Below are 27,290 nucleotides of genomic sequence, written 5' to 3' on the forward strand. Positions count from 1 at the left end.
CTTCTTTCTTTTACTTTATTTGCGGTTTACTTGAATACCTCTTCTGACTTGAGCGTCGGAGATTCTTTTGCAGGTGTTCCACCCGCATTGTTTTGAAAGAGAGCCGACCTATACCTCGCCCCGACGAATAGCAGCACTACCAATCTGAAATTACTAAAAGCTCGGATCGCTAGGAGGTCGGCCTGGGTATCTCGGACAGAACACTACTCATGTTTATAAATTATTATTTTATTATCCATCTATCTTATCTTTAAAATTCTATCTTCAATTTTTAAGTTTTTATTTTGATTTAGATACTCTAATCTTATCTTTTCTTTAATATTAAGGTTATAAATTGCTGAATGCAGAACTTTCATCCTCAATCCCAGCTCTTTTTGCATTTTTAGTTCTGGCCATTTTGGAATATTACTTCGGTGGGTTTTATAAGGATTTGGATGAGGATTAATAATATGTATGTAGTTCGGAGTGGATATTGTTGAGATTGGAGAAGAAGAAGAGAGAAGTTTTGTGGATTTAGAGAGAGAAGAGAGGTTATGCAGAAATGAAGTTGTAAAATTTAAAAAGGGGAGCAAGGCTAAACACGGATGGTTAAGAGGCTTAATATAGAGCGCATATAAAAATTTAATCGATTATTGTGTTATCATACCAATCGATTGAATGCAGGAAAAAACTTTCGATTGAACTAGAAAATACCATTAGTCGCGTACAAACTTAATCGATTGTATTATCATACCAATCGATTAAACTTTCATATATCATTCTAATAAGTAATAGCGTAACTCAATCGATTGAATTAACTAAACCCAGATAGCTTTGATGATTTCAATCGATTGGGTAATATGACCAATCGATTGAATAGGAAAAACCCCACAAGCCTTACAAAATTCAATCGATTGTGTATCAATTCCAATAGATTGAATTTCTAACAAACATGATTTTCCCAATCCAATACGTATGTAATGGATCAATGATAAAATTATGATCGATTAAGATTGCAAAATATTTATTACGATTAATGAAAGATCTAATTTGTTATTGTTTTAGTTTTTTATTATTAATAAACATGATAGATGAATGATAAAATAATGATTTATAAAATAAAAAATAAATTTTATAATTATATAATTTTATAAAAAATTAATTTGTAATTAAAATTAGATAAGGACTATTTGACAGTTATTAAAAAATTTAAAAAATATATTTTATTATAGACTATTTAATAGTCTAAACGTTCTGAAACTATCAAATCCACTTCAAGTTTAACTAGATTAGATGTTTTGAAAATGTTGATACGTCCAATCATTCCCAACTACTTTTGTTTTAACTAATTCACTAAAAGCTAATAAACAAGGAGTACATGGCTACGCAGATGAATTAATATGACATGATATATATAACATAGTAAACCCCAAAAGGAAAGAACCATATTATATAGCAGCCGACTGATCATATAAAAATTATTGCAAATTATTAAGAAAATAATTTCCTGCTTCACGGGCTGGAAATAGTTAGATTAGATGTGTCACATACCCTAGACTACTTGCTCAATGTTCATGTTCACCAAAGTCTAACCACATTTATAAAACGTATTAATATTCATTATGGTAAAATGTTCCTAATTAAGTAATTATATGCCCAAGATTATATGACAAGAATAAATTACCTTTCTACCTACTCAATTATATACCCAAAACTTATGAATCTTTAGTAGTAGCTCTTACTTTGAAATTCTTACAATCTATAATGAAAACACTAAAAGAAAGAGGTTAAAAAATTTAAATATAAAAGTGAGATGTTGATATACTTTATCATTATAATTTTAGATGTTTTTAAAAATTGTAAAAGGTACACAAATTAAAAATTTTAAAAATTTGGAGTACACATCTCAGATTCTTCAATTAGTGTTTAAAAAATTAAAAAAATTTGGAGTACACAAATCGAAAGGTCCGATTTATGTACTCAAAATTTTTTAAATTTTTTAACATAAATCAGAGGATCCGATTTGTATATAAAAAAATCGAACGGTCCACTGTCTGATTTTAACTTCTAACACCACAGTTGCGTAAAGCATCAATATACTCCATAACTATATCTTACACTATTTTTTCTTTCATACCTAAATTAAAAAGTGAGAGAAAGAGAAGAAATTAGCAAATAAAACTTTCAATCATCGAAAGAAAGAAAAAAATAAAAAAATAAAAAAAAGTACTTCACGCTGATAAAGACTAAGATTTTTTTGCCTTCTCAAACAAATTACCAGTCACCGCACAAGACCTTATATGTCTACCGCACAAGACCTTACGTAGCGTTTGGTGGAGAGACAGAGACGGAAAGACAGAGACTGAGAGACAGAGACTAAGAGACAGGGATTGAAATAAATCTCAGTATTCTGTTTGGTGCAAAATGAGAGACAGGAATTGAAACAAGAATGAAACTCTAATTTAATTTGCACAAAGGGTAAAATTGGAATTAATTAATTGAAATGAAACTATTTTAGGTATAAAATGTTATTAAAGTTTCAGTCTCCATCTCTAAAAATTTTAGTCCCCTGTGTCCCTACTTTTTGGAAGTACTGAAATACTGAAATTTTAGAGACAGAGACAGAAATTTTAGTACCAGTCTCTGAACTAACAAAATAAAATAAAAGAAGGGAAATGTTAGAAAAAATTTTCAGATAAGGAAAAGAAAATAAAAGAATTACTTCTGATTAGTGAATAATGAGATCTTTTCTCTTAATCCATCTGTTGCCTATAATTCGGCTCAAATAAAACTATAAATTAGAATCTAGTTAAAATTAAATACACACATGCTATATCAGGAGTATGTGGAGAGTACGTATTTTGCTCTCCTAATAGACTTATCTTATAAAATTAAATAATTACGTGCCAATCCAGATGAGCATAAGAATTTCTCTCCAAATTTTTCTAAACAAACTCACTAAAAAGCAGTTATCACATTATTAGACCCATTAAGTAACAACTCCACAATATTAGATTTTTAGCACAGGGATAGCAGATTATCTCATATTTAGAGTGATTCAATCTTGTATGCCGTTCCATTTCTACCTGCTATAAAAGGCATCCTGTCCTGAAAAAATTTATCACAGTTACAGCACGGATACAGCTGCCAGCGGCAGCAGGTTGGTTTGGTTGTCCATTCTTGAAGTGCGACTAGTTCTAGGTGAAACGAGAAGAATTAAATTTAAAATTTAAAATTTAAATCAATTCAATTGAGTCATAATTTAATCTAAAATTTTTTAAAATAGATATGTTTGATCAATTAATAATAAAAAAGAGTGAATGTATAAAATTTATTTAAATTATATTTTAAATTATTATGTACTCCCATGCAACAAATAAAATTTAATTTATATGTACTCCCGTACAAAAAACAAAAGGAATGAGTGAATATGGAAGAAAACAAATGTGCTGACCACTGTTGATAATGGATAGTTACAAATATATTTGTTTCTTTTATATTCATCTATTTTTTTCGTTTGTTGTATGAGAGTACATAAAATTTTATTTGTTGTATAGGAATTCATAAAAATTTGAAATATAATTTAAGTAAAAATATTTCATATTATATACCAATAGAGTAGTGACATGCATTAACTAGATCATTAAATAAATCACTTGTATTTAAATTATATTTTAAATTTTTAAATAGTGGGTAGTTAAAAGAGAGGTAACTGTATTAACAGTGGGCATTTAATGGTTTTCAAATAAACATGTTAATCCCTATAATTTAAAATGGACTAAAATTGATCAAATATATCCATTTTAATCTCTTCTATCAACTTTTTAATGTACTAATTACATGCTAAAAATTTATATTATTGATATTATTAATATTTTTTATTATTTTCAAATTTTTTTTTAAAAAATACATGTATCTCATTTACACTGGAAACAAGATATATACATGTTGCATATTTTTCTCTTATCTCGTTTATACTGTAATTGAGATACATGCAAAATTATCTCATTTACAGTATAAACGAGATAAGAGAGATATTTATTTCAGTAAATATTTTTAAAATTATTTATTTCGATAATTATTATATTATTTAATTTATAAAAATAAAAAATTTGTTGTAAAATTTGAAAATATAGAGGTGAAACTAATTGTGTCTCGTAGGTATAAGTACCTATGAAAAACTTGAACTCGCGACTTTTTAAATGAGTATGGAGAGATTATACTATTTGAGTTATAATTCATTGGCTACTATGCTATAACACAATTGAATATAATATATGTCAACGAATTTGTTGTAAAGAAAATATTAAATCGAACCAGTTATAAGAAATAAATGACACAACTTGTTTATATAAACAATGCATATAGCCATATCCCACACTAAATCGGTTGTTAATCAGAATAATTAGAGTCAATTTGAATTGAGTTTTAAAAACAAAAATGTTAACTTGTTAATATTTTAGATTTTTTAATAAAAAAGTTATTTAATAGAATTAATCTTAGCATACAAGTCATTAGCATTTATAAATTTTACAAGTGTGGAACTTATTAAAACCCTAAACGCGCTCCAATTTATATATACAAGTCACGCGTTATATAACAGACTTTAGTTTCAATCAAAATCAATTAACGCGCGAATATCTCTCTTCCAATCTTCAAAAGATTTCCTTACCTTCTTCGAATCTCTTGCCAAGTTTCTTCGTTCTCCTTCTCGCGTTCTCCCCTGGTCTTTTGGATCCTTCTTTCTTCTGCGTTTATCACTTCTTTGGTCTTCGTCATTCGCCTGAGTTTTGCGAACTGTAACGCTAGTTTCGTTTTATTTTGATTTTCTGGTTTCTGAAATCAAATTTTGAAGTCCTTTTGAAGATAATGGATGATTCAACCTCAGATTGTTAGCGCAATCACGGCGAAGTGGATTCAATCTCAGATTGTCAGCTCAATCACAGCGAAGTGGATTTTGAATTTGAATCGAACGAAGTTCCTGAGGTTTGATTTAGTTTCAGTTAATTTTGATTGTCTAGCTGAATAATTCGTGAAGCTAGACTGTGAAATTAATGCGTGAACATAATCTGTGGATTGAATCTAATGTATTAGTTTTGATTAATTATCTGCAATTTATAGCAAACGCTCGGGTGTAGATCAGAACTTTTTGGGTGTATTTTTATGGAGTTTTGGGTGTATTTACAGTTTATGGTTTTTCTTGTTAGTTTTAATTGACTTGTTGTCGTTCGGGTGTATATCAGGAGTCCTTTGGTGTATGTTAGTTTGATTGTTATTTTTTTTTATGAGGTGCAGAAATTCTATAGTATTTTCTTGTTTTCAACATGTTGTATTTTGCAGTCTCTCTCTGTTGTTGATGAGCAACTTGTTCCCAAGGTAGGAATGACTTTTAAAAACCTTGAAGATGCTGCAAAATTTTATAAGCACTATGCCAAGGCTGCAGGTTTATTATATCCAGTTAAACATCTTTCATGTTGTATCAGTGGTACATCCAAATTCCAGCCAATATCAAGGACGTGTTATGAATTATCAGTTCAGGGAACCAGCAGCAGTGGATAGTTTTTTGGGTGTATAATTACAGAATATGGGTGTAAACCATAGTTTTCTTGAGTGTATTTCTGAATTTTCTTGTGTTTGATATATATATATATATATATTTCAGAATCTGCTGTTTATGTTATAAATTATTGTTTGTTTTTTTTATTTTGGTATAGGGTTTAAGGGTTTAAGGGTTTAGGGGCTTAGGGTTTAAGGATAAAGTATCAGAGGATAGAGTCTGGTGTATATTTAACTTTTCTTGGGTGTAAAATGAGATTTTATGAGTGTAAAAATTAATGATTTGGGTGTATAATAGGTTGAGTGATTTAGGGTTTAGTGTTTAGGTTTTTAGGATTTATGGTTTAGGGTTTAGGGTTTAGGGTTTAGGATTTATGTTTGTAGGGTTTAGGGTTTAGAGTTTAGTGTTTAGGGTTTAGGGTTTAGGATTTAGGTTTTTAGAGTTTAGGGTTTAGGTTTTAGGTTTTTAATGTTTAGTGTTTAGGGTTTAGGGTTTAGGTTTTTATGGTTTATGGTTTAGGTTTTTAGGGTTTAGGGTTTATGGTTTAGGTTTTTAGGGTTTAGGGTTTAGTGTTTAGGGTTTAGGGTTTAGTGTTTAGGATTTAGTGTTTAGGATTTAGGTTTTAGGTGTAGTGTTTAGGATTTATGGTTTAGGATTTTTGGGGATAAATCATCAGGGGAATAGATGTTTGGGTGTCTAATCAACATTCTTTGGGTGTAAAATGTCAGGTTATGGGTGTATATTTGGTTTGATGTTTTCCTTCATATTATAGTACCTGTAAATCAGACATTTTCAATACATCAGAGAAAGTTTAATTATGGAAAAAAATTTACTTATAATTGGATCAAATATATTTACAGCATGTGTTCAATTTCTTACAAGAGTATATAATAGTTACAGTAATCAGTGTCAATATCATTAGAATCTATCTGACAAAATGGACTCAATAACAATAAGGATAGTCTAGACAGTCTTATTGCATGACTTCCGCTAATGGCTTCAGTTTTGTCTTGATTCATTTCATGGAATAGAAGACATATATTTGTTCTTACATTTTTTTTAGCTTGTTTTTTGCCTTCCATTTTTACTGCAATGAAAAATACACCCATGGATATCAGTCAGATACACTCATAGATCAACCAGATACACACAAACCGATTTCATAAGTATTTGATGAGATCAGTTCAAAATGATGTTCAATTGAGTCAAACATCGATAAATATACAAGCTCAAGCAATATTACAATGTCAAGCAATATACAGCCAAGGACAAGCAGTATTAGAACATTTGCAACAGTTGACTATATTAAATTATATGAGTTCAGAAATATACACCCAACAAATTACGCCATATACACCCAACAATCAACCATATACACCCAACACATTACGCCATATACACCCAACAAATTACGCAATATACACACAAAAATTAGTTAGGAGAAGAACTAGAACAAGAAGAACTGTAAAAGCTAGAACAAGATGAACGATAAAAACTTAGATCAGGTACATACACCCAAACCAATTTCATAAGTATTTAATTAGATAAGTTTAAAATTATGTTTAATTCACTAAAACATGGATAAATATACAAGTTCAAGCAATATTACAATGTCAAGCAATATACACCCAAGGACAATCAATATTAGGACAGTTGCAACAGTTGATTATATTACATGATATGGGTTCAGGAATATACACCCAACAAATTACGCCATATACACCCAACAATCAATCATATACATCCAACACATTACGCCATATACACCCATACAAATTACTCCATATACACCCAACAAATTAAGCAATATACAGCGAAAAATCAGTTACGAGAAGAACTATAACAAGAAGAACAGTAAAACCTAGAACCACTTTGAAGAACAATAAAACCTAGAGGAGCTTACAAGAAGAGTAAAACCTAGAATAAGAAAAACAGTAAAAACAGTGATATGAGATTTAGAACAAGAAAATCAGTAAAACCTAGAAGAACATGGAAGAACAGTAAAACCTAGTTCTTCGATTTCGAAATCAGAAACAAAAATGTGAAAAATGTACAAGATGAGTAAAATAGTAACGAATCTTGAATAATATTTTTTCGTTTTTTCTGGAGATTGTTGATGGAGAGTTTTATCTTCGCGACGAGTTCGACCTTGAATAATGTCTCTTCAGTTTGGAATGTTGCTCGAAACTTTGTGATTTGTGTTTTGTTTGAAGGAGAAGAGGAAGAGTTAGCCATGACGAGCGCTTATTCCAAAGAGTAACCGTTTGAGTGACACACATGGGTTGACACTCCATTCAAAGGAAGTGAGTGCGCGTGGACAAATTATTGGGCTGAGTTAACTTGTAAGGCTTGTAAGCTTTTTTTACTTATATGTGTAGCAGATCCCTATTTAATATTTAGATATATTTTTTAAAAATAATTTATATATAAAAAAATACTTCTAAATTTATTCGGACAAAAAAAATATTTTTTTATTTAAATTACATAAAAAGACAAGATCAACTCATAAAACAATAAGAATCAATCGTAATATTCTTGAATTTAATTACTTAATATGTTAATCTAAATTTTTGTAATAAAGTGTGCAAGAGGTCTATTTCCAGAGCAACCAGTTTTCTTTTCATATGCCATACGAAAAATAGCATTACGTTTGCTTTATCATATTAAATATTTTTGTAATATATGTTTGTTAATCTTTCCCGTGTTCTTGCGATTGTATTGAGAATTTCATATAGTGTATTTCACACATAATTAACCTCTACCGACATGTTTCTTTCTTTTGGTAAATCTTTTTTATGTATCTTCTTTCTTTGTGATTTATTTTGTTCACGTAATGCCTATCACTATGATGCTATTCCGTTTAAATATGTTACTGGTTACAAATCATTCGACTAGGATTTTGAGATTTATATAGTTCGTGTTTCTTCATAGTTATTGATTAAGTGAAGGATAATTAAGACACATTAAAATAAGAAAATAAATTATTATGTCAATAAATAACGTAAATTGAATAAGTAAATAAAATATTTTGTCAATAATTTATTGAATAAAATAATTTATTTGATGTCATACTTAGTGCCAAATTAATGATAGTTCTGTGAGAGTAATTAAAATGACTGTTGGTGATGGTTATGATTTTAATATGGAACTCAGTTGTTTTTGCAAGTTTGCTTTCGTACAATGTTTAAAAAAGATGGTTTGTATTTTAAGTGGTAAAATATGCGTAATTGATGCACCTGAATGATTAGCACCACCATCATGTCATAGCTTAACCTGTCAGCTGAATGTTTCTCGTAACAGTGGCAATAATGAAGTCTTGACAGTTGATATTTCCTAAAGTAATACCTCATCATTACTCAAATTAGTGAAGAAGTAACATTCTCCAAGCCCATATTGAATAGGCAAATCGTAGCATTTAATGCGTTGTAACAGTAGATTGGAGTGGGTTTGATAGCACTCTGTGTCTCTGTCCCATACGGTGCATAGGAAGAGGCGCAATGGATTCATGTTGAAATTAAGTTTTTATGTGTTAGTAATGATCTTTTGGATTTTGAGAAATTTCGAAAACATAGTGTATCCAAAAAATAATTAACCTAAAATAATGCACACTAATTTTTTTAGTTTTTATTAATTAATTTTAATAATTAAAATTATCTTTAACAATTAATAAATATTAAACAAGATAAATTCTCATTATTTTTTTAGTCTTGGTATAGCATTACTAGAAGAATTTAAGGTTCGCTGAAGCTGGAATATCAATTTATTAGGGTTGTTAAAATATAATTAGGATCAATGAGAATTATTTAGTATATCTGAATATTTATTATAAAATATTACGTCTTTATTATTACGATTCTCTTAGTACCTATAAATACTCTTTTATATTGTATCATTCCAGACAACTTGATTAAACTCAATAATACACAAATCCTTCCTACAGTTTAGTTTCTTATTTCTAACATGGTATCAGAGCCATGGTATCCTCCTTGAGGAGGATAGGTTGTTTTTCTTCTAGTGAAATCACCATATTTTTTTTTGTGCCATTTTTTTCCCTTCTTTTTTGTCAATGCTTTTTTTTCCAGCAGTTCGCCATCTTTTCAGCAGTTTTTCGGCCATTCTTGCGGTAGTTCCGTCTGCGTTCTCGTCCGACAGTTCCGTCTGCTTTCCCGTCCTGCAGTTCCGTCTGCTTTCCCGTTCGGCGGTTTCGTTTTTGTTTCCTTCTCATTTGCGCTTCTTTCCGGCAGTTCCATCTGCGCTTCTTTCAGACAGCGGCGGTTCTATCTGCGCTTCCTTCAGACAGCGGCAGTTACATCTGCGATTCCTTCAGACAGCGGCAGTTCCATCTGCGATTCTTTCAGACAGCGGCAGTTCCATCTGCGCTTCCTTCCGACAGCAGCAGTTCCGTCTGCGCTTTCTTTCGACAATTTCGTCTGCATCCGTTCTATTAGTTTATGCATTTTTTTATTTCGTTGTTTTAAATATGTTTCAAACTCAAGTTGTCACTTGAGTTTGAGGAGGATGTTAGAATATAATTAGAATCAATTAGAGTTATTTAGTATATCTGAATATTTATTATAGAATATTACGTCTTTATTATTACGATTCTCTTAGCACCTATAAATACCCTTTTATATTGTATCATTTCAAACAAGTTGATTACACTCAATAATACACAAATTTTTTTTCCAGTTTAGTTTCTTATTTCTAAAAAGGGTAATAAATAGCAAAGAATCCAGAAATTTAAAGTACTGGAGGAAGATGTATGGCTTAGGAGAATAATAAATTTTTTTTTATACATATAGCAAAGCGTATAAAAAAATAATATGAAAATATTAAATATTAAATATTTTTTATTATTCATTATAAATATTTAAATATTGAAAAAAATTGGTTATTAATTCACGTTTTATAAAATAAATATGATAATAATAATAACGTTAACAATAATAATATTAAACGAGATTAAACAAGATCATAAATATATTATTCTCTAAGCAATAATAAAGAAAGCGAAACATATTTTTTTTCATGAATTATGTATCCTAAATGGTATTGTAGAAAAAAATTATAGACAAATCTCTCATGTACGATAAATGATAATCCTGTTTTATTTTCTATTTTTAAAAAAATAGCTATATCCTAAAGAGTGTTTAAACAATGTAATTATGATTTAGATAAATAGATGCCTTTTTCAATAATTTTTTTATATAAACGTGATGTTGAATAATATAATCCAGACAATATTTGTTTAGTCAAATATAATTTTTAGATAGAGTTGTGAAACATAAATTATAGACTTTTTTATATAAATAAAATAAACACAGTTCCAAATATGTTAGTTGTTAATTCTATATCTTAGGACGAGTTATGTTTAGTACTATTCTCAAGAGTTACTCATAAATGATCCCATAATCGTGTGCTTCGTCAAATAAACGGACATCATCCCAGCATGTGTTGATTTACCCTTTTTACCTTTATAACACAAAAGACTGGCACAAATTGTGTGCAAAAATTAATCCTTGACAGCTATACGGAAAGATAACGTGTACAAATTCATGCTTGTCCTGACGATATACGGAAATATTGGATGAACAAATGGCATTACAAGACCCAAACGGAGACTAAAATTGGGCATCAATTTAAAGGTTATTGGGCTTTTTGGAAATGAGAATGATGCCAAATCAAGTTTGCCCTTCCAAAAAGGTTAAGATTGCGAAGTTTCCATTTGGTGCAACGAATATGGCCGTTTTCTTTTCCCATTTCATTTTATTTTATTTTATTCTTACTTGTATTATTTTTTTTTAACCTTAAAACTTATCTAGAGTCTTATACTTCTGTTACTCACAGGACCAGTTCATATAACCAACACCAAGTCTTTATCAGGTTTAATTAGACTAAAACAATTGGATTGATTCTTTAGTGATTGATAAAAAATTAGTAAGGAATCATACAAAAATCAACGTAGCCATCAGAAATTTCTATAAAAATCTATACTACCAGGAAGCCTTGCCAAACATCAGTTTTTGAGACGGCCTAATAAATCGGTTAGAATTAGAGGAAGCTCAAGCACTAGAGGTGTTACCGTTAAAGGAGAAAGTAAATGATGCAGTTTGGGAATGTGAATCATCTAAGACTCCGAAAAATGATAGATATAACATGAACTTCATAAAAAAGTGTTGGAATGAGATTGGAGTGAAATTTATTAAAGTTGTGATGAATTTCTTTGAGACAACAAGGTTACCAACAGACTCCAATGTTACCTGAGTAGCGAAGTTTGTGGGCACAATGGAGATAAAGGATCTTAGACCAATCAGTATGGTTGGGTGCGTCTACAAGGTCATATCAAAAGTGTTGACAAGAAGGATGAGGCGTGTAATGCCAGGGTTAGTTGGGGAATCACAGAGTGCATTTGTCAAAGGAAAGAAGGATACATGATGGAGCGCTAATAGCATGTGAGACTGTATAATGGCTAAAACTGAAGAAGAAGGCATCGACAATCATCAAACTGGACTTTCAGAAAGCCTATGACAGAGTCAAATGGAACTTTGTTGATATGGTGCTAGAAAAGATGGGATTTGGTATAAGATGGAGGGCATGGATCACTGAATGCATTAGATCAGCATTTATCTCCATAATGGTTAACGGGACACCATCAAAACCATTTAAAATGGAAAGGAGGCTCAGGCAAGGTGACCCGTTATCACCATTTCTATTCATGCTGGTTGTAGATGTATTGAACAGGATGATCGGGGAGGCGGTAAGAAATAGGAGAATAACCCCTCTCTTAGTCGATAAGGATAATATAGAACTATCACATCTTCAATTTGCTGATGACACTATATTGTTCTGTTTGCCGGAGGAAGAGACAGTCAGAAATGACAAGAGACTGTTGAGGTGCTTTGAAGTGATGTCCGAGTTGAGTATTAACTTTGATAAGTCTAGTTTGATATCGATGAATTGTAGTCAGGGGTGGATTGGTCGAATGTGCAAATTATTAGGGTGCTAGGCGGCGAGTCTACCAGTGAAGTACCTGGGCATTGAGCTAGGAGCAAACCCGAGGCTAGTTAAAACATGGAAGCCAGTAATAGATAAAGTAGAGGAGAAACTTAGTTTGTGGAAAGCAAAGGTGCTCAGTAGAGCATAGAAGTTGGTCATCATCAAGTCAGTGATCAATAGTCTGTCTACTTACTATTTGAGTTTGTATAAAATGCCGGCTGCGATGGCAAAAAAATAATTTCATTGCAAAGGAGGTTCTTTTGGGGGAAGAATGATGGGCGCCCTAGGATGGCTCTTGTAAAGTGGGAATTGATACAGGCACCGAAGAAACTATGAGGGCTGGGTGTGGGAGATGGATGATTCGTAATACCGCTTTATTGTTTAAGTTGTGGTGGAGATTTTCTAAGGAGGATTGCCTTTTGTGGAAGAAGGTTGTGTGCTCATACAATAATCTGAATCCTGGACAGTTATTATCTACTCAAACTATATCAGCAAAAAGAAGTCCGTGGAGAGATATTTGTCACTTGCAAATTAAAGAGCAACATGTCAAACAAAAGATGATTGACGGTTTGGCTATGGAAGTAGGTGATGGCAGATCAACCAGATTTTGGGAAAATACTTGGCTGCAGTCGGAAAAGCTAAAAGACTCCTTTTCAAGGCTCTACTTGATTTCAAATAACAAATGATCCGTGATTGGGGACTATGAATTTTAGGATGGGATAGAGTGGGTATGAAACTTTCAGTGGAGGAGGGAACTCCGCCAATGGGAGACTGACAGTTTGAACCAACTTCTAGATATCTTGCAAGCTGTGAGATTGATAGAAGGCGCACAAGATAGAGTGATGTGAAAATTTGATAAGGAAGACGTTTATACTACTAACTCATTTATGCAGGTGTTGCAGGTACAGACGGTGACGGAAGATATTCTCAGCTACAAGTTTACAAATAGAATCTGGAAAGGATTAGTGCCCCTCGAGTAGAGTTGTTTACTTGGTTTGTACTTGTAGGTCGAGTTAATACAAATGATTGACTGAGTAGATTGGGTATCATTGAACAAAGTGATAATATCTGTATTATGTATAAAAAGGAAATTGAAACTGTAGAACATCTGTTTGTTACATGTGAATATGCATAGCAAGTGTGGTGCGTGTGGATTACTTATGTGGATCGTATATGGAGCATTCCAAGGTCCATAAAAGAGTACTTTAAGAGCTGGAGAACAATGCCTTTGAGAAAAAGACGCACAGAAAACATAGTTAGTAAGGTTTTTCTCAGTTATATGAAATATTTGGCTGTGTAGGAACGAGTTAATTTTTCAGAACAAGTCATAAAATATAGTGGATTGTATTGCTAAATCATTTTGTTGTTCTAAGAAATGGTGCAAAAGTAACCCATATTGTTAATGACTATGCCGAAAATGACATAAATATTACTTTAGTTTTGTGTCTTATATATTTCACTTAGTGTGTTAAGTTTGTTTACTCTTAAAAAAAATTAGATTAGATATTTTAAAAATGTTGATACGTCCAACCATCTCCAACTACCTTTGCGTTTAACTAATTCACTAAAAGCTAATAAATAAAGAGTAATTGGCTACGCATATGAATTAATATGACATGATTATATGACATGATATATAAACATAGCAGACTCCAAAGGAAAAGGACCATCCTATATAGCAGCCGGCTAGTCATATAAAGATTATTGTAAATTATTAAGAAAATAATCTCCTCCTTCACGGGCTAGAAATAGTTAGATTAGATGTGTAAATCACAAATCTGATTGGAATTATGCTCGTGCATGCACATGACTTTGCATTATTTATTTATTTATATTTCTGAACCTCTTTTATAAAACGAATTAGTATTCATTATGGCAAAATGTTCCTAGTTATACGGGAATGTAAAAAAAATAATCTAATTTACTAGTGATTGGGCATGAAAAGTGTGTGAATATAAAATGAAAAATGAAATAGAGGTAGGAATGTGCGTGTACCTCGTGCGGTGGCTGATACAGCTGAGGGAAGTGCCATGTATATATAATGTGAGAGAGAGAGAGAGAGCAGAATCCGGGACATGCTGTGCGCTTGAACACTCGTCTGTTTCTTTCTTCCCCCTAACTGACTAAGGTAACCCATCCATCCATTCCTCTTTAGCTCAGATCAGATCGGATTAGATCTGCGCAAAACAAAAATTCATATTTATTTTTTCTTCTCTTTATGTTATCAGTTGCATATTCCAGTTCAATCAAAAATGGCTCCCGCATCTGCAGAGTCTATAAAAGCCAGAGGTCAGCCTCTGTTTAAGTTATATATTGATTGATTGATAGATATAATGGAGAGATCTGAATTTGATTGAATATGGTTCCTCTGTGTAGATGTTTGCATTGTTGGTGTTGCTCGCACACCAATGGGCGCCTTTGTTGGTAACCTCTCTTCTTTCTCTGCCACCAAGCTTGGCTCGATTGCTATTCAAGGTAAGTAGCAACGAAAACCTCTCTCTCTATATCTGTCTTGTTAGAAACTGAATTGGAACAACACATGTGTAGGTGCTCTGAAAAGGGCCAATGTAGATCCATCACTTGTGGAAGAAGTCTTCTTTGGGAATGTTATTAGTGCTAATGTGGGGCAAGCTCCTGCAAGACAAGCAGCCTTAGGAGCAGGAATACCCAATTCAGTTGTCTGCACCGCTGTCAACAAAGTTTGTGCCTCCGGAATGAAAGGTGCATGCATTCTGTTTGTTTCTTTGTCTCTGTGCTCTCCTTTCCCTGTCTAAACTACATGCAAAGACAAAACAACATGGATATTAAAAAGATCCTTCTGCCTATTGCAGCTGTAATGCTTGCTGCACAGAGTATTCAATTAGGCTTAAACGATGTTGTTGTCGCTGGTGGTATGGAAAGCATGTCTAATGCACCTAAGTATTTGACAGAAGCAAGGTACTACCTATTGCCTTTTTATTCGAATTTTCTTGCCTCTGGATTCAACTGATTCAATACTGTAAATTCAGGAAAGGATCCCGCCTTGGACATGATACAGTTGTTGACGGGATGATAAAGGATGGTTTATGGGATGTCTATAAGGATGTTCACATGGGATCCTGTGCCGAACTCTGTGCAGAGAACCATTCAATAACAAGAGAGGAAATGGTAATTTATAGCCGATCACTCTTCAGACAGGTTTCATCAGGTCATAATTATAGGAGCCTTTTCTATTTGTTCTGATGGCTTTGTCTTTTCCTCAGGATAACCATGCAGTTCAGAGTTTTGAACGGGCAATTGCTTCCCAACAAAGTGGTGCCTTTACATGGGAAATTGTTCCAGTTGAAGTCCCTGGTGGAAGGGGGAAACCATCAACCCTTGTCGATAAGGATGAAGGACCAGGAAAGGTAATTATCCAAATTACTTGAGCTATGGTAATATTCCTTGTATACTGATAGGAACTTATGAAATACATGTCTGTAGATATATTTGTATCTGCAAACAATTCCTATTTTCCTGTCATTAAAAGCTTGTTAGAAGAATATAGGGTTTCTAAGCAGAGTGATATGCATGTGAACAATTCATCAAGAGAAGTCAGGGTTGGAATTTGTAGTTTTGTTTTATCTCGCATACAGAACACATTCTGTCCATGTTCATTCTAGCTGCTAATCTATTTAATTATCTAGTCATTAATTTCGTCAATATTCATTTGAATGTAAACCAATATATCGTTATTTATTTCCTCTTATGATGCCAGTTTGATGCTGACAAGTTACGCAAACTCAGACCAAGTTTCAAGGAGAGTGGAGGTTCTGTCACCCCTGGAAATGCCTCCAGCATAAGGTTAATATTATTATCTGAATTCTTTCTTGAACTCTTTCCTGCTTTATTTCCTATACGTACTATGATTTGGGTTCCTTGCCAATTATATTTTGGGAAAAAATCCATTATCTTCAGGAAAGTTTACTGTAATGATTTGATTGCCATTTAGACTCAGGTGATATAGTAGGGAATATAAAGGAACCAGAAACTGATATAGACAATTTTTCTGCCTATATCATCTTTGAACCACAAGTTATTCCATTGGACACTACTGTTTGAAGCTTGAAGCCTGTTACAAAGTTGTAATAATGACTTGTTTAATATTATATGCTTCCTTGAGTATTAATCTGCTAAAACTTGATTTTTTCCCTAGCTTAAGCTACCAGTTGCTATTAACTATTTAACTGAAATATCACATACGTTTCTTGAAAGCTCTAGTATGATTTGAGCCTTGATTCCTAATAAAAATGCGATTGCTCTTGCTTACAGTGATGGTGCTGCTGCATTAGTTTTGGTTAGTGGAGAGAAGGCACTGAAGCTTGGGCTTCAAGTTATTGCAAAGGTCGCTGGATATGCTGATGCTGCTCAGGTACATAAAAAAAAAATATTTGTAAATATGAACTAGACCTTTTGGCCAAAAACTTGTGGTATTTACTTTGTCTCTTGTTGTATTTTGTATATTACGAGTATAACTTAATGCTCATATGAGGTTGATCTGTGCAGGCACCAGAGTTGTTTACAACAGCTCCTGCCCTTGCAATTCCCAAAGCTATTTCAAGAGCGGGGTTGGAGGCATCACAAATTGATTTTTACGAAATCAATGAAGCCTTCTCGGTAGGATTTCATGACTGTATTCAATCTTATTATGCTTACCAACTCTTGTTGCTTTAAATTTAATTCTTCACGTTGTTGGGTTTAGGTTGTGGCTCTTGCAAATCAGAAGCTTCTTGGGATTCCTTCGGTGAGTTATTACTTATTACCCCTTGTTATAATGTTAAGATAGTAATTCTTTCACGTCTTTGTAGCACACCCTCTTTACAGTGTCGAAGATGATACATTGTAGTCCATAATTTGCCTTCATTGTAGCCAACTCTAAATGTTTCTTGCAGTCGCTCAAGTAACTATTATTTTGCAGGACAAGATAAATGTTCACGGTGGAGCTGTGGCTTTGGGTCATCCTCTAGGTTGCAGTGGTGCCCGTATTCTGGTGACACTTTTGGGGGTATGCTTCTGTTTATAACTTCATTTGATATTGTTTTTCAGAACTCAGTTGGTCTAAATGCACTCTGCATGCAGGTACTGAAGCAGAAAAATGGGAAATACGGAGTTGGTGGCATTTGCAATGGAGGTGGTGGTGGATCCGCCCTTGTTGTGGAGCTTCTATAAACCATTTTGCAGGTTCAGTATATGTCCTTTTAGAGCCAGCATTTGAGCATAGTTCTACAAACTATTACTTCCTCTTTAGCAAGGGTACACGCAAGTTTCAAACTGACCACCAGAACACAAAGCATAGAGTGGAGCGAAATTTAGCTAAAGAAATGTTTGTTGTGTGAAATTTAAGTTGTTTGTGGCATAGTAGAATAGGGAGCAACGTTATCTACATTTTTTGTTTTCCTGCAATAAGTTTCTGGTGTATCTTGCTTTAGATTGATCATTCTTCATACCTAAGATTAAATAGATGCTTCTGCTTCTTATGAATGTGTTTGGAACTGAAATGGCTGATGAGTGTAGTAATTTGTTCTAGTTATCTACTATCATACTTGGTAACTAATGCTACTCGGAAACTCGTACGAAGCTCTAATATCAAAAGATATTCAAAACGATGTCCTAATCACGGACGGGAACGGGATGGACATAACCACATAAACAAATGAGGGAGAAAAGTTATAAATTCTTGATGGTTTATCTTAATTCTTAACCTGAAAAACTGTTGAGTCAAATCGCTTAGGCACGGATGAGAAAGGGTTTCCTAAATAGTAGTAAAGTTTTCAGTCCATTTTAATTTCCAAGTAAACGTAGCAAATATGTGTAGTAAATATGTTTTTATTTTCATTTGTTTTAATCTTTTGGCTATGCCATTGGTGAAGAGAGAAAAAAATATGATTTATCTTGTATTTGAGCTGATGAAGTTAGCCCAAACAATACATTCCTCTTAAAAATTAAAAGTTATGTATACTTTAGTATTTAGAAAGATGTAAAAATTGAACTTTGCATGTATCTAAGATAGTTTAGGTTTAGGATATGAATATCGAGTTTATATGGCTTAAAGATGAAAGAATATATTATGTTTAGTTTAAATCAAATTGAGAATTGAAAAAAGCTTGACGAGTCAATTTACATAAATTTTAAACTGTAAAGGCTAGTAGAGTTCACATGAAGTATAGTAGAGTAGTTCTGTTTCCGAAAATAAAAGAAAAGTAAATACTAAGTAGGATAGAAAATGATAAATGCAAGGGAATATGATTCGGTGCAGGTGGATGGGTAGAAGCTATAAGTGATAAAGTGAAGGAAGTGTTAAACAATGCGAATTAGAGAAAGGGAACATATTTGTTTATAGGATGGTGGGGACAAAGAAGAGGCGACCGTTAGAAACTTGAACGTTAAGGGGATCGATGCCAGCGTGTAGCTGAATAAATACTCTCACTACTCTATAATTCTATATGCGTATCCAGCTGTTGTTGAAGGAAGACATAGTAACACAATGGGTATGGTGGTGGTGATTTCTCTGCCTCTTATTCTGTTCTGCTTCATTCTTGGCTTTGGATGTTACTTCTTCGGAAGGCACAGGGGAAGGCGTGATGTCCAGACCAATCCTCAAGTCTATGGGATGCCTACTCCACCCCCCGGTGCCGCTGCCGGTGCAGTTCCTCCGCCTTACTTCAAGCCAGACAATGCTTCTGCCAACGTTTGATAATCCGTCATTCTTTTCTTTGTGTTGTGCTTGCTTGTTAAGTTGCACACTCAAACTATTGGTTTTGGTGTAACTATTATTCATAATTGTACTTGTTTCTTTGTATGTTGTATTTTGAGATCCAATAACGTAACATCTCACATTCCTTTAATTCTCTCTCTTTTCAATCAACTTTCATTTATGTATGTAACGCTTTTGAACATCGGCCATAATTAAAATGAAAATCTTATCACATGGATCCGTCTCTCCCAATTCAATAACCGGTCAATGTCAATGTGGGGAACAAACCTCATTTCTGTTTAAGCAACGCATATGTTCCTTCCATCGCGAATCATCAAAACACCTTTTTAATTAAGCCAAACCGTGACGAAAGTAATACATCTCATCTTAAAATTTTATTGGTGGATAAAAGAATAAATAACCATTTGTATCTATAAAAGATGAAAACACTGACATATGTACTCACACTAGATCGAAACTAAACTTGTACCCACGCAAAATGTCTTCTGTGCGACAAAAATACCCTACGTGGTACTCCAACCCTCCAAAGACAGGGTACTTTGTCACACGGAGGACATCTTCTGTGGTTACAAGTTTAGTTTCGACCCTCCAAAGACAGGGTACTTAATAGCTGGAAAGTGTGTGGAGGGTATCCTAATACTAATAGTATACGGTACCCACTACCCAATAACAATTTCTTGTCAATCTCCTCTTCTTCCTTTCAAGATTTTTCACGCATGGCGGTACGCTATCTATCCCTTTGATCTTATTCTTGTGGTGTTGTTTTGATGATCCAATTGATAAACATTTGATATCCAGGATTCAGAGGAAGGTGGAAGGGCATTGCCCAAGTTCGGAGAATGGGATGTGAACGACCCTGCATCTGCCGATGGTTTCACTGTTATCTTCAACAAAGCAAGGAACGAGAAGAAGGCTGCTACTGCTCCCAAATCCCTCTCTTCTCCCAAACCCCCTCATCATGTTGTTCTTGGAAAGCCCCATCCTGTATGTTTTCTTCCCTATCTATACTCTCATTCATCTCCTTTCTTTCATTAACTCTCACTTCTTTCAACTTTTTCTTTCCCCTTGCAGAATAGAAAATGGTTGTGCTGCATAAACTCTTCTGAATAAGAGTATCATGATCTCTGCATATTATGGTTGAGAGATAATATAATACCAATAAGAACAAATCAATAATATCGTATCTGTTCAATACTTGTTGGTGTGTGTAACCTTATTTATTGTTATCAATAAACCTCTCATCAGTTTCCATTTCCAATTGTTACACTACTTGTTGAATGTTATTCATTTGGTTATTACTATTTCAATAACAATAATATCTGTTTCTGCATTAAAAAGGTTGAAAAGTATTTGATTACTAACAGTAGTTTCAGGATGAAAATATCATTCTGAAACAACTCTGGAGAGAACAAATGTTCAAATAACTAACACCTCAAGACTGAAAGTGAGTAGCAAGTGATGAACAGAGATTAGAGTACTATTGTGTATTGGAAGGGAGCATCCATGATTGTCATTTGTAATTTTGCAAAGAATCTACTGTATTGATAAAAATAAATAACATGTTTCCAAAGTATTAAGAGGAAGTGAATATCTAGAAATAGAAATATCCATAAGATGAAACAAAATAAAAGGTGTTCATTTCTAATATTACAGGGTCCAAAACGATATATCCTATCTTAGTTTTTTAAACTCTGGAGGTTCCAAGCTTTCGTTCAAATAATCGCTGCAGAAGGTAGACTTGTAGTGCACTTGCCCCAATTAGTGCTGCTGATTCAAAAATTGCTTTGTGTACTGCTCTTCTGCTCATTGCATCATTCACTGCATTCCAATAAGAAACATCAGGGAACATGATATCTTGCACCAACAAATGTGGGTTGTTAATATTATTATCTTTCGCGATCACTTTCTAGTACATCGTTGAATCGATGCCATATGGATATAAACATAGGAGGGAACAGAAAGAGCAAAACTAATGTGGTTCTCATTCATTCATTAGCCTAAATAACAATGTGGTCTATTCTATGGTTTGATTGTTGAATGGAATTACAAAGCTTGTTATATACTGAAAATGCGCGATATCTTTTGATATAAAAATGAAAACAATACCTATTGCTTGGCGGTCAGTCTGTGCCTCCAACCAATGCTGTTCAAACTGAATGTTGTAAAGAGCTTCCTCCAACTTTTGTATCTGCTCCAGCAAAGGGTTGAAATGTTCTGCAAGGAATCACAGCAGTTTCCATGACAAATCCCTTTTTACAACTAACAAGTAAAAATGAGTGAACCTAATAGCAGGAGCACTTACCATCCTTGGCATGTTGCTCAAAGTAAGAGAAGTGTCCTACATGTACATCGAAATCGATGGTTTCGTGATAAGGAGACTTGTTGTTGAAGCAGAATTTGTGGACACCTGATTTGTGAGCCACAAACTCAAACTTTTCACTGATCTTGTCACGGTAATCATGAATTTGTTCACCAGAAGGTCCCTTTATCTGAAAATTCAAACATTATGGTATATGTAACAAGATTCAAACCCTATAAAACATATATAGCTACCAGAATATACACCATCTAACATCAAAAGTCCAACACATAATGCTCTAAAGTATGCCTTATTTGCTTAATAAAAGTAAGTTAAAGTGTTTGAGTCCCTCAAAATCAACTGCTAACTAGGATCAACAGGCATAGTTAAGAGAAAGCATTAGTGATGAGTGACTATGTGTTCCAATAGAACCCTAAACTAGAGAGAATTCGAATGAGAAGTTGATGCCTAAGAAACATTAAGGTAGTAAAAGAAACATACCACGAGATCAACACCGTCGTTACCGTAATGCCAGGGAGAATCAGCCTTAATAACAACGAAGGAAACATGAACGGTGTCACCCTCGTATTTCACATCGTGGGAGAAGCACTCTTCCCTGTCTATAACGAATCGGATCCCTTCTGAACCCTTTAGGTTCCAAAACGCCATAATTAGCGCCAACACCATTACATGCCATAACCCCATCTGCATCCAACAATCAAGTTCCCTTCAATCAGTTCATAATCCTAATTTGATTTCAAAAACACCAATCTACAATAAATATAAATACATTTAAAAGAGAGAGGGTTGAAAAAAGCGAGATACCTTAGAGAGAGAGAGAGAGAGAGAGAGAGAGAAGAAGGATTTTAGTCTCTGTTTGAGAGAGGCAACAACGTTGAGCTTGCGATTCTACCTCGGAGTTGTGAAGTGTCGTGTTACTGTTAAGTTGAACTGAAAACGTCGTCGTTCAGCTAGTTTAGGTATTTCTTATGTGTCACCCTTTCATTGGGCGGTGCACCTCATCTCTCCAATTCTAAGTCCACACGTTGGATGGGTTCCTAGCACGGTATCATATGTACTTTCCTTTAAAATGATCTTTTTTTTTTTTTATTATTATACTTGGAAAATAACCGATCAAAATTTTATAACTAAAGTCTTTTGAATATATATATATATATATATATATATATATATTTATCTTATCCTATTTTAGATTATTTTTATTGTTAACAAATTTGAATAATATCTATTTATCTATCTATCTATTCTATTATATAAAAATCAGATTTCTGCATTTAATGATGAAGCTGATGTGGCATGCTTCCGAGAGTGTTTCCCAATTTATTTCTTTTAACTCATTAAATATAAGTTATTACGATAAACTAATTATATCAACTAATTGATTTGATTAGATATTTAAATATTGTATAATTTATTATAATTTATATCAACTTGATTTAGTAGTATTTTTTAATTTATTTATTTTAATATTTTGTTAGTATTTTTAATTATTTCTTTTAATTTATTAAACTAAATTTATTATGTGTACTAATTAATTAATTTAATTAATTTATTAATCAATAAAATAATAAATCTATGAATAAAATAGACAATTGAGATATTTTCAACTAATAATCAAATCAAATTAAATCATATATATTGAGCTAAATTTAAATAATGTGAATTAAGGACTAAATTAAAATAAGATAATTTCTTACTTATTCAAGTTAAGTGCAATAAATACAAATTAATTTTGTTAGATAATCATAGTTGTCTGGTCTACTATATATAGATGGCCACACAAAATTATAAAAATTGTGATTTGTATCGCTCTTGCTATTTCAACTCTTCTTTTCTTCTTCTTTGTTTCTTTATGTATAATTTCTTTTATGTATAAATATATCCAAAATAAAAAAAGTACGGATGAGTGTGTTATTGATTGTTTGTATATCTCAATTTAGGCATTCTATTACTGCGAATGAAAGTTGACCTGTAGTAGTTCAAAGTGCCCAGTGTATTTGTTTATAGCATTAGATAGAAGAATATTTGTTAAAATGAATATTTCCATTGTAATAATTTTTTTTTTAATTGTTATACTTTTATGTTAGTGGTGTAAATTCTTTAAAGGTACAAGATAATAAAATAGGTTGACGTTAATATCATTAGAAGCTAAATTTAATGGTTCAAACAAGCACCACTAATTATGTTAAAAAGGTAATTTTGTAATAATAATGTGATTTACATATTAATTTTTTGAGTAAATTCATTTTAAAATATAGAAATTAGACTCAATTACGCTAAAATTTTAAAGGTAATATAGAATTTGATAATAAAATTAACATTCATTAAGGAAATAAATTTATTTATGGCTATTTCCTAATTATAAATAATAACAAGACTTATGTAAAAATATTAATATCATCATTCTTATTAATTAAATCATAATATTAAGGAGTTGATAGTTTTATAGGAGAAAATTATATATTAAGTAATTACGTAAAAATTAGCAACAAACAAGGAATAGGGATTCAGAAAAAATCTATTATATAATACCAATTTTATAATTAAAATATGTCACATATTATATTCTCATATATTTTATTTATTATCTATTCTTATATAAAAATCAGATTTCTGCACTTAATAATGGAGTTGACGTGACATGCTTATGAGACTCTTTAGCGATTTGTTTCTTTTAACTCATTAAATACAACTTATTATGATAAATTAACTATATCAACTAATTAATTTGATTAGATATTTAAATATCACATAATTTATTATAATTTATATCAATTTGATTTGGTAGTATTTTTTAATTTATTTTTTTAATGTTCTCTTAGTATTTTTTAATTTATTAAACCAAATTAATTATAATAATTATCTATATTAATTAATTAATTAATTAGATTAATTAATCATTCAAATAATAAATCTATGAATAAAATAGGTTCTCAAAATTTTTTCACTAATAATTAAATCAAATTAAATAATATATATTGAGCTAAATTTAAATCATGTGAATTAAGGACCAAACTAAAATAAGATGATTTTTTACTTATTCAAATTAAATGCAATAAATAAAATTAATTTTGGTAGACAATCATGGTCTTATGGTCTTCTTTAAATAGATAGTCACACAAAATTATAAAAATCATCATTTTTATCGCTTTTCCTATTTTAACTCTTTTTTTATTTATAAATGTACTCAAAATGAGAAGGTATGGATGGTGTTTCATTAAGTGTTTGTTTGACAAATATTATAGTCTTGAAGATGGCTCAATTTAGGCATTCTACCACTATCGATGGAAGTTGAACCTGTAATAATTCAGGGTGACCATGATATTTTTTATTATAGTATTACATAGAAAAATATTTTTTAAAATGAATATATCCATTATAATTAATTGTCTTTGCCAATTTGTTATCTTTGACATAACAAATAATATTCATATTGAATATATTATTTTTATCAGAAGCCATACATAATTGATTGATAATTCTATATATAAAAATACTCATGTGGTAACTAAATACCATATTGTTATTTCGCTAAAGTTAATTCTCCTATGATTATGTGAATGTATAGTACTATCAGATGAAAATTGATTGGATTACATTTATTTCCAACGAGGTAGGTGATCTTTTAGGCCTAATCACGGTCAGAGTTGAGAAAGATTTGAAAGATGCTAATAATACAAATACTTTTTTTTAATATCCAATAATAAATATATAAATTAAAATTAATATTATTTCGTACAAAATCATAAAATGTATAGCATACTTAAAACATATCCAATCCGTATTAACTGTTATCAATTACATTATTATGACAAATCTGGTTATTAAAAAAGATTAAAATTAACTTAAATATACACAATATTATTTCATACTTTTTATTTTTATTTTATTATCATAAAAAGTCAGACATATTATAAGAGAACCTCATTTTCTTATCAACGGTTCTTCCACTCAATGGTTTCTATAAAGAAAAAAAAGGCATAATAATATTGTATTTGGTAAGAATATATAGGATTTTAAAAGTTTGAAGCATAAATTTAATCCTTAACATATTCGTAGATGAAGTGTAGAGTATATAAAAAGGGAGCCAATAAAAAGAATAAATGGTTAAAACTTTCTCAATACTAACCGTTGTAGTGTATAATAGGTGTTCTATAACTTTTTTGGATTTAATTATTTTTTTATTATTATATGTTCTGTTTAATTTATAAAAATTGTAGGTATTATATTTACTTTATATGCTCTTAAATCTCATGTCCTTGATGGATATTTGTGACTGAGTAATTATTAAAAGAAATTGGTTTATATCTATTTTATATTCTATTTAAATTATAATAGTAAGTAAATATTTTTGTTCAAAATAAATAATGCAATTTTTTCATAAAAAACAATGTTTAAATAATTGTGAAATTAGATTATACCACAAATGATGATAAATATCTTGACATCAGATCTGCTATAAAACAAATTTTTAGAAATCTTATGTTGTATTATATAATTTAGTTATATTTTTCTAATCTTCAATCTATATTATTTAGATTGTAATATTTCTAAAAAGGGGTTATTCAAATCTTTTTAAATGATTAAATCAAATCAATTACAAACTAATTAATTAGATTGATTAAATATCTAAATATCCTATAATTTAATATAATTTAATTTATATAGATACATGATTTTTACAGTTTTATTATTTATTGTAATAAATTTTAGAGATAATTTTTGCAAGTTATAGTTTATTTTTTTATCTGCATATTCAACTTTTAAGAATATTTTTTTTAATTTTGAATTTATAAATAAATTATTTTCTACTTTAATATATAAATTTTTTATGAATTTTTTATTGCAAAATTCACTTTAACAAAAATAAATTAATTTATGAAAATTTAAACTTGAGCACTTGCTCTGGTTAAACTCAAACTTTAATTTATTTTGTCATATTATTATATAAATATTAAATTATTTGATTAAACACTTATTTGATTATGAAATGATATTATATGTTACTTTTATATTAGAAATTAAATTTCAGTTACTACACAAATATTATATTTTAGGTAATTGTATATTTTTTTGTTTTTTGAAAATTATTATATAATTTTAAGATTATTTAATTATGTTTTTTTTTTAAGCATTGTCATTATTAGAGAGTAACTAATATTTGTGATAGTCTAAAATTAAGAAATAAAAATACAAAATATTAATATACTGAATTTTCGAAGTATAAATCTTGAAGTAAATATATGTAATTATAATTAATGATCATAATTAAAAGTCTTTATTTTATTTCAATTTGTTCAGGACATGTTTATCTTAAATTTTATTTCTTTATTAATTAGTATATTTTTGTATATTTAATTGACATTAATTTATATAAATTAAAATGTATAACTTAAAAGAATAGATACGTGTCTAAAAAATGAAAAAAAAAGATATATTTTTTTATTAGTAAAAAATTTATGTCGCTTTAACCGTTTTTTTGGTATCATATCTTACATTTTTACTATAATTAAAAATTAGAAGTAAATTATTAAATATATATTAATAATAGAATAGATTCTTATAGAAATAGCAAACGGGCCGACATCCGTCAGGTTGGCCCGCATAATCAGCCAAAAAAAAGGCGACTTGGGCTGGAAATTTGAAACCGCCAAACTTAAAAAATTCGCCTACCCTACACCGCCTAATAAATGAGCTTTGGCGGG

The 27,290-nt window shown here is 31.1% G+C and overlaps 4 protein-coding genes across 5 annotated transcripts; 3 read left to right on the top strand and 1 right to left on the bottom strand.

Annotated features, from left to right (window-relative positions):
- Nucleotides 1-14,414: 14,414 nt before the first annotated feature.
- On the top strand, nucleotides 14,415-18,048 carry LOC112764736 (acetyl-CoA acetyltransferase 2). The gene is made up of 13 exons (XM_025810498.2): nucleotides 14,415-14,660; nucleotides 14,761-14,821; nucleotides 14,909-15,007; nucleotides 15,080-15,253; nucleotides 15,364-15,469; nucleotides 15,541-15,679; nucleotides 15,775-15,918; nucleotides 16,269-16,354; nucleotides 16,823-16,922; nucleotides 17,057-17,167; nucleotides 17,253-17,294; nucleotides 17,469-17,555; nucleotides 17,630-18,048. The coding sequence occupies exons 2-13, from the start codon at nucleotides 14,785-14,787 to the stop codon at nucleotides 17,717-17,719; spliced, it is 1,215 nt and encodes a 404-aa protein (XP_025666283.1). The 5' UTR covers nucleotides 14,415-14,660; nucleotides 14,761-14,784; the 3' UTR covers nucleotides 17,720-18,048.
- An 840-nt stretch (nucleotides 18,049-18,888) lies between these two features.
- Nucleotides 18,889-19,395, top strand: LOC112765186 (uncharacterized). Its single transcript, XM_025811067.3, has one exon. The coding sequence runs from the start codon at nucleotides 19,035-19,037 to the stop codon at nucleotides 19,242-19,244; it is 210 nt and encodes a 69-aa protein (XP_025666852.1). The 5' UTR covers nucleotides 18,889-19,034; the 3' UTR covers nucleotides 19,245-19,395.
- Nucleotides 19,396-19,796: 401 nt separating this feature from the next.
- On the top strand, nucleotides 19,797-20,523 carry LOC112765185 (protein NOI4). Its single transcript, XM_025811066.3, has 3 exons — nucleotides 19,797-19,987; nucleotides 20,064-20,249; nucleotides 20,337-20,523. Exons 1-3 carry the CDS (start codon nucleotides 19,982-19,984, stop codon nucleotides 20,373-20,375), a joined length of 231 nt encoding a protein of 76 aa, XP_025666851.1. The 5' UTR covers nucleotides 19,797-19,981; the 3' UTR covers nucleotides 20,376-20,523.
- A 262-nt stretch (nucleotides 20,524-20,785) lies between these two features.
- LOC112765184 (transmembrane emp24 domain-containing protein p24beta2) lies at nucleotides 20,786-22,628 on the bottom strand. 2 transcript variants are annotated; one of them, XM_025811065.3, is made up of 5 exons: nucleotides 22,390-22,628; nucleotides 22,066-22,269; nucleotides 21,568-21,754; nucleotides 21,372-21,479; nucleotides 20,786-21,083 (listed from the first exon to the last, which is right to left on the bottom strand). In XM_025811065.3, exons 2-5 carry the CDS (start codon nucleotides 22,267-22,269, stop codon nucleotides 20,950-20,952), a joined length of 633 nt encoding a protein of 210 aa, XP_025666850.1. In that variant the 5' UTR covers nucleotides 22,390-22,628; the 3' UTR covers nucleotides 20,786-20,949. The 2 variants fall into 2 exon arrangements, with proteins under 2 accessions (XP_025666850.1, XP_025666849.1); XM_025811064.2 differs by lacking the exon at nucleotides 22,390-22,628 and having other exon boundaries at nucleotides 22,066-22,275.
- Between the last annotated feature and the right edge of the window lie 4,662 nt (nucleotides 22,629-27,290).

The sequence above is a fragment of the Arachis hypogaea genome, chromosome 7 (assembly GCF_003086295.3).
Source record: "Arachis hypogaea cultivar Tifrunner chromosome 7, arahy.Tifrunner.gnm2.J5K5, whole genome shotgun sequence".
NCBI classification, from domain to species: Eukaryota; Viridiplantae; Streptophyta; class Magnoliopsida; order Fabales; family Fabaceae; genus Arachis; species Arachis hypogaea.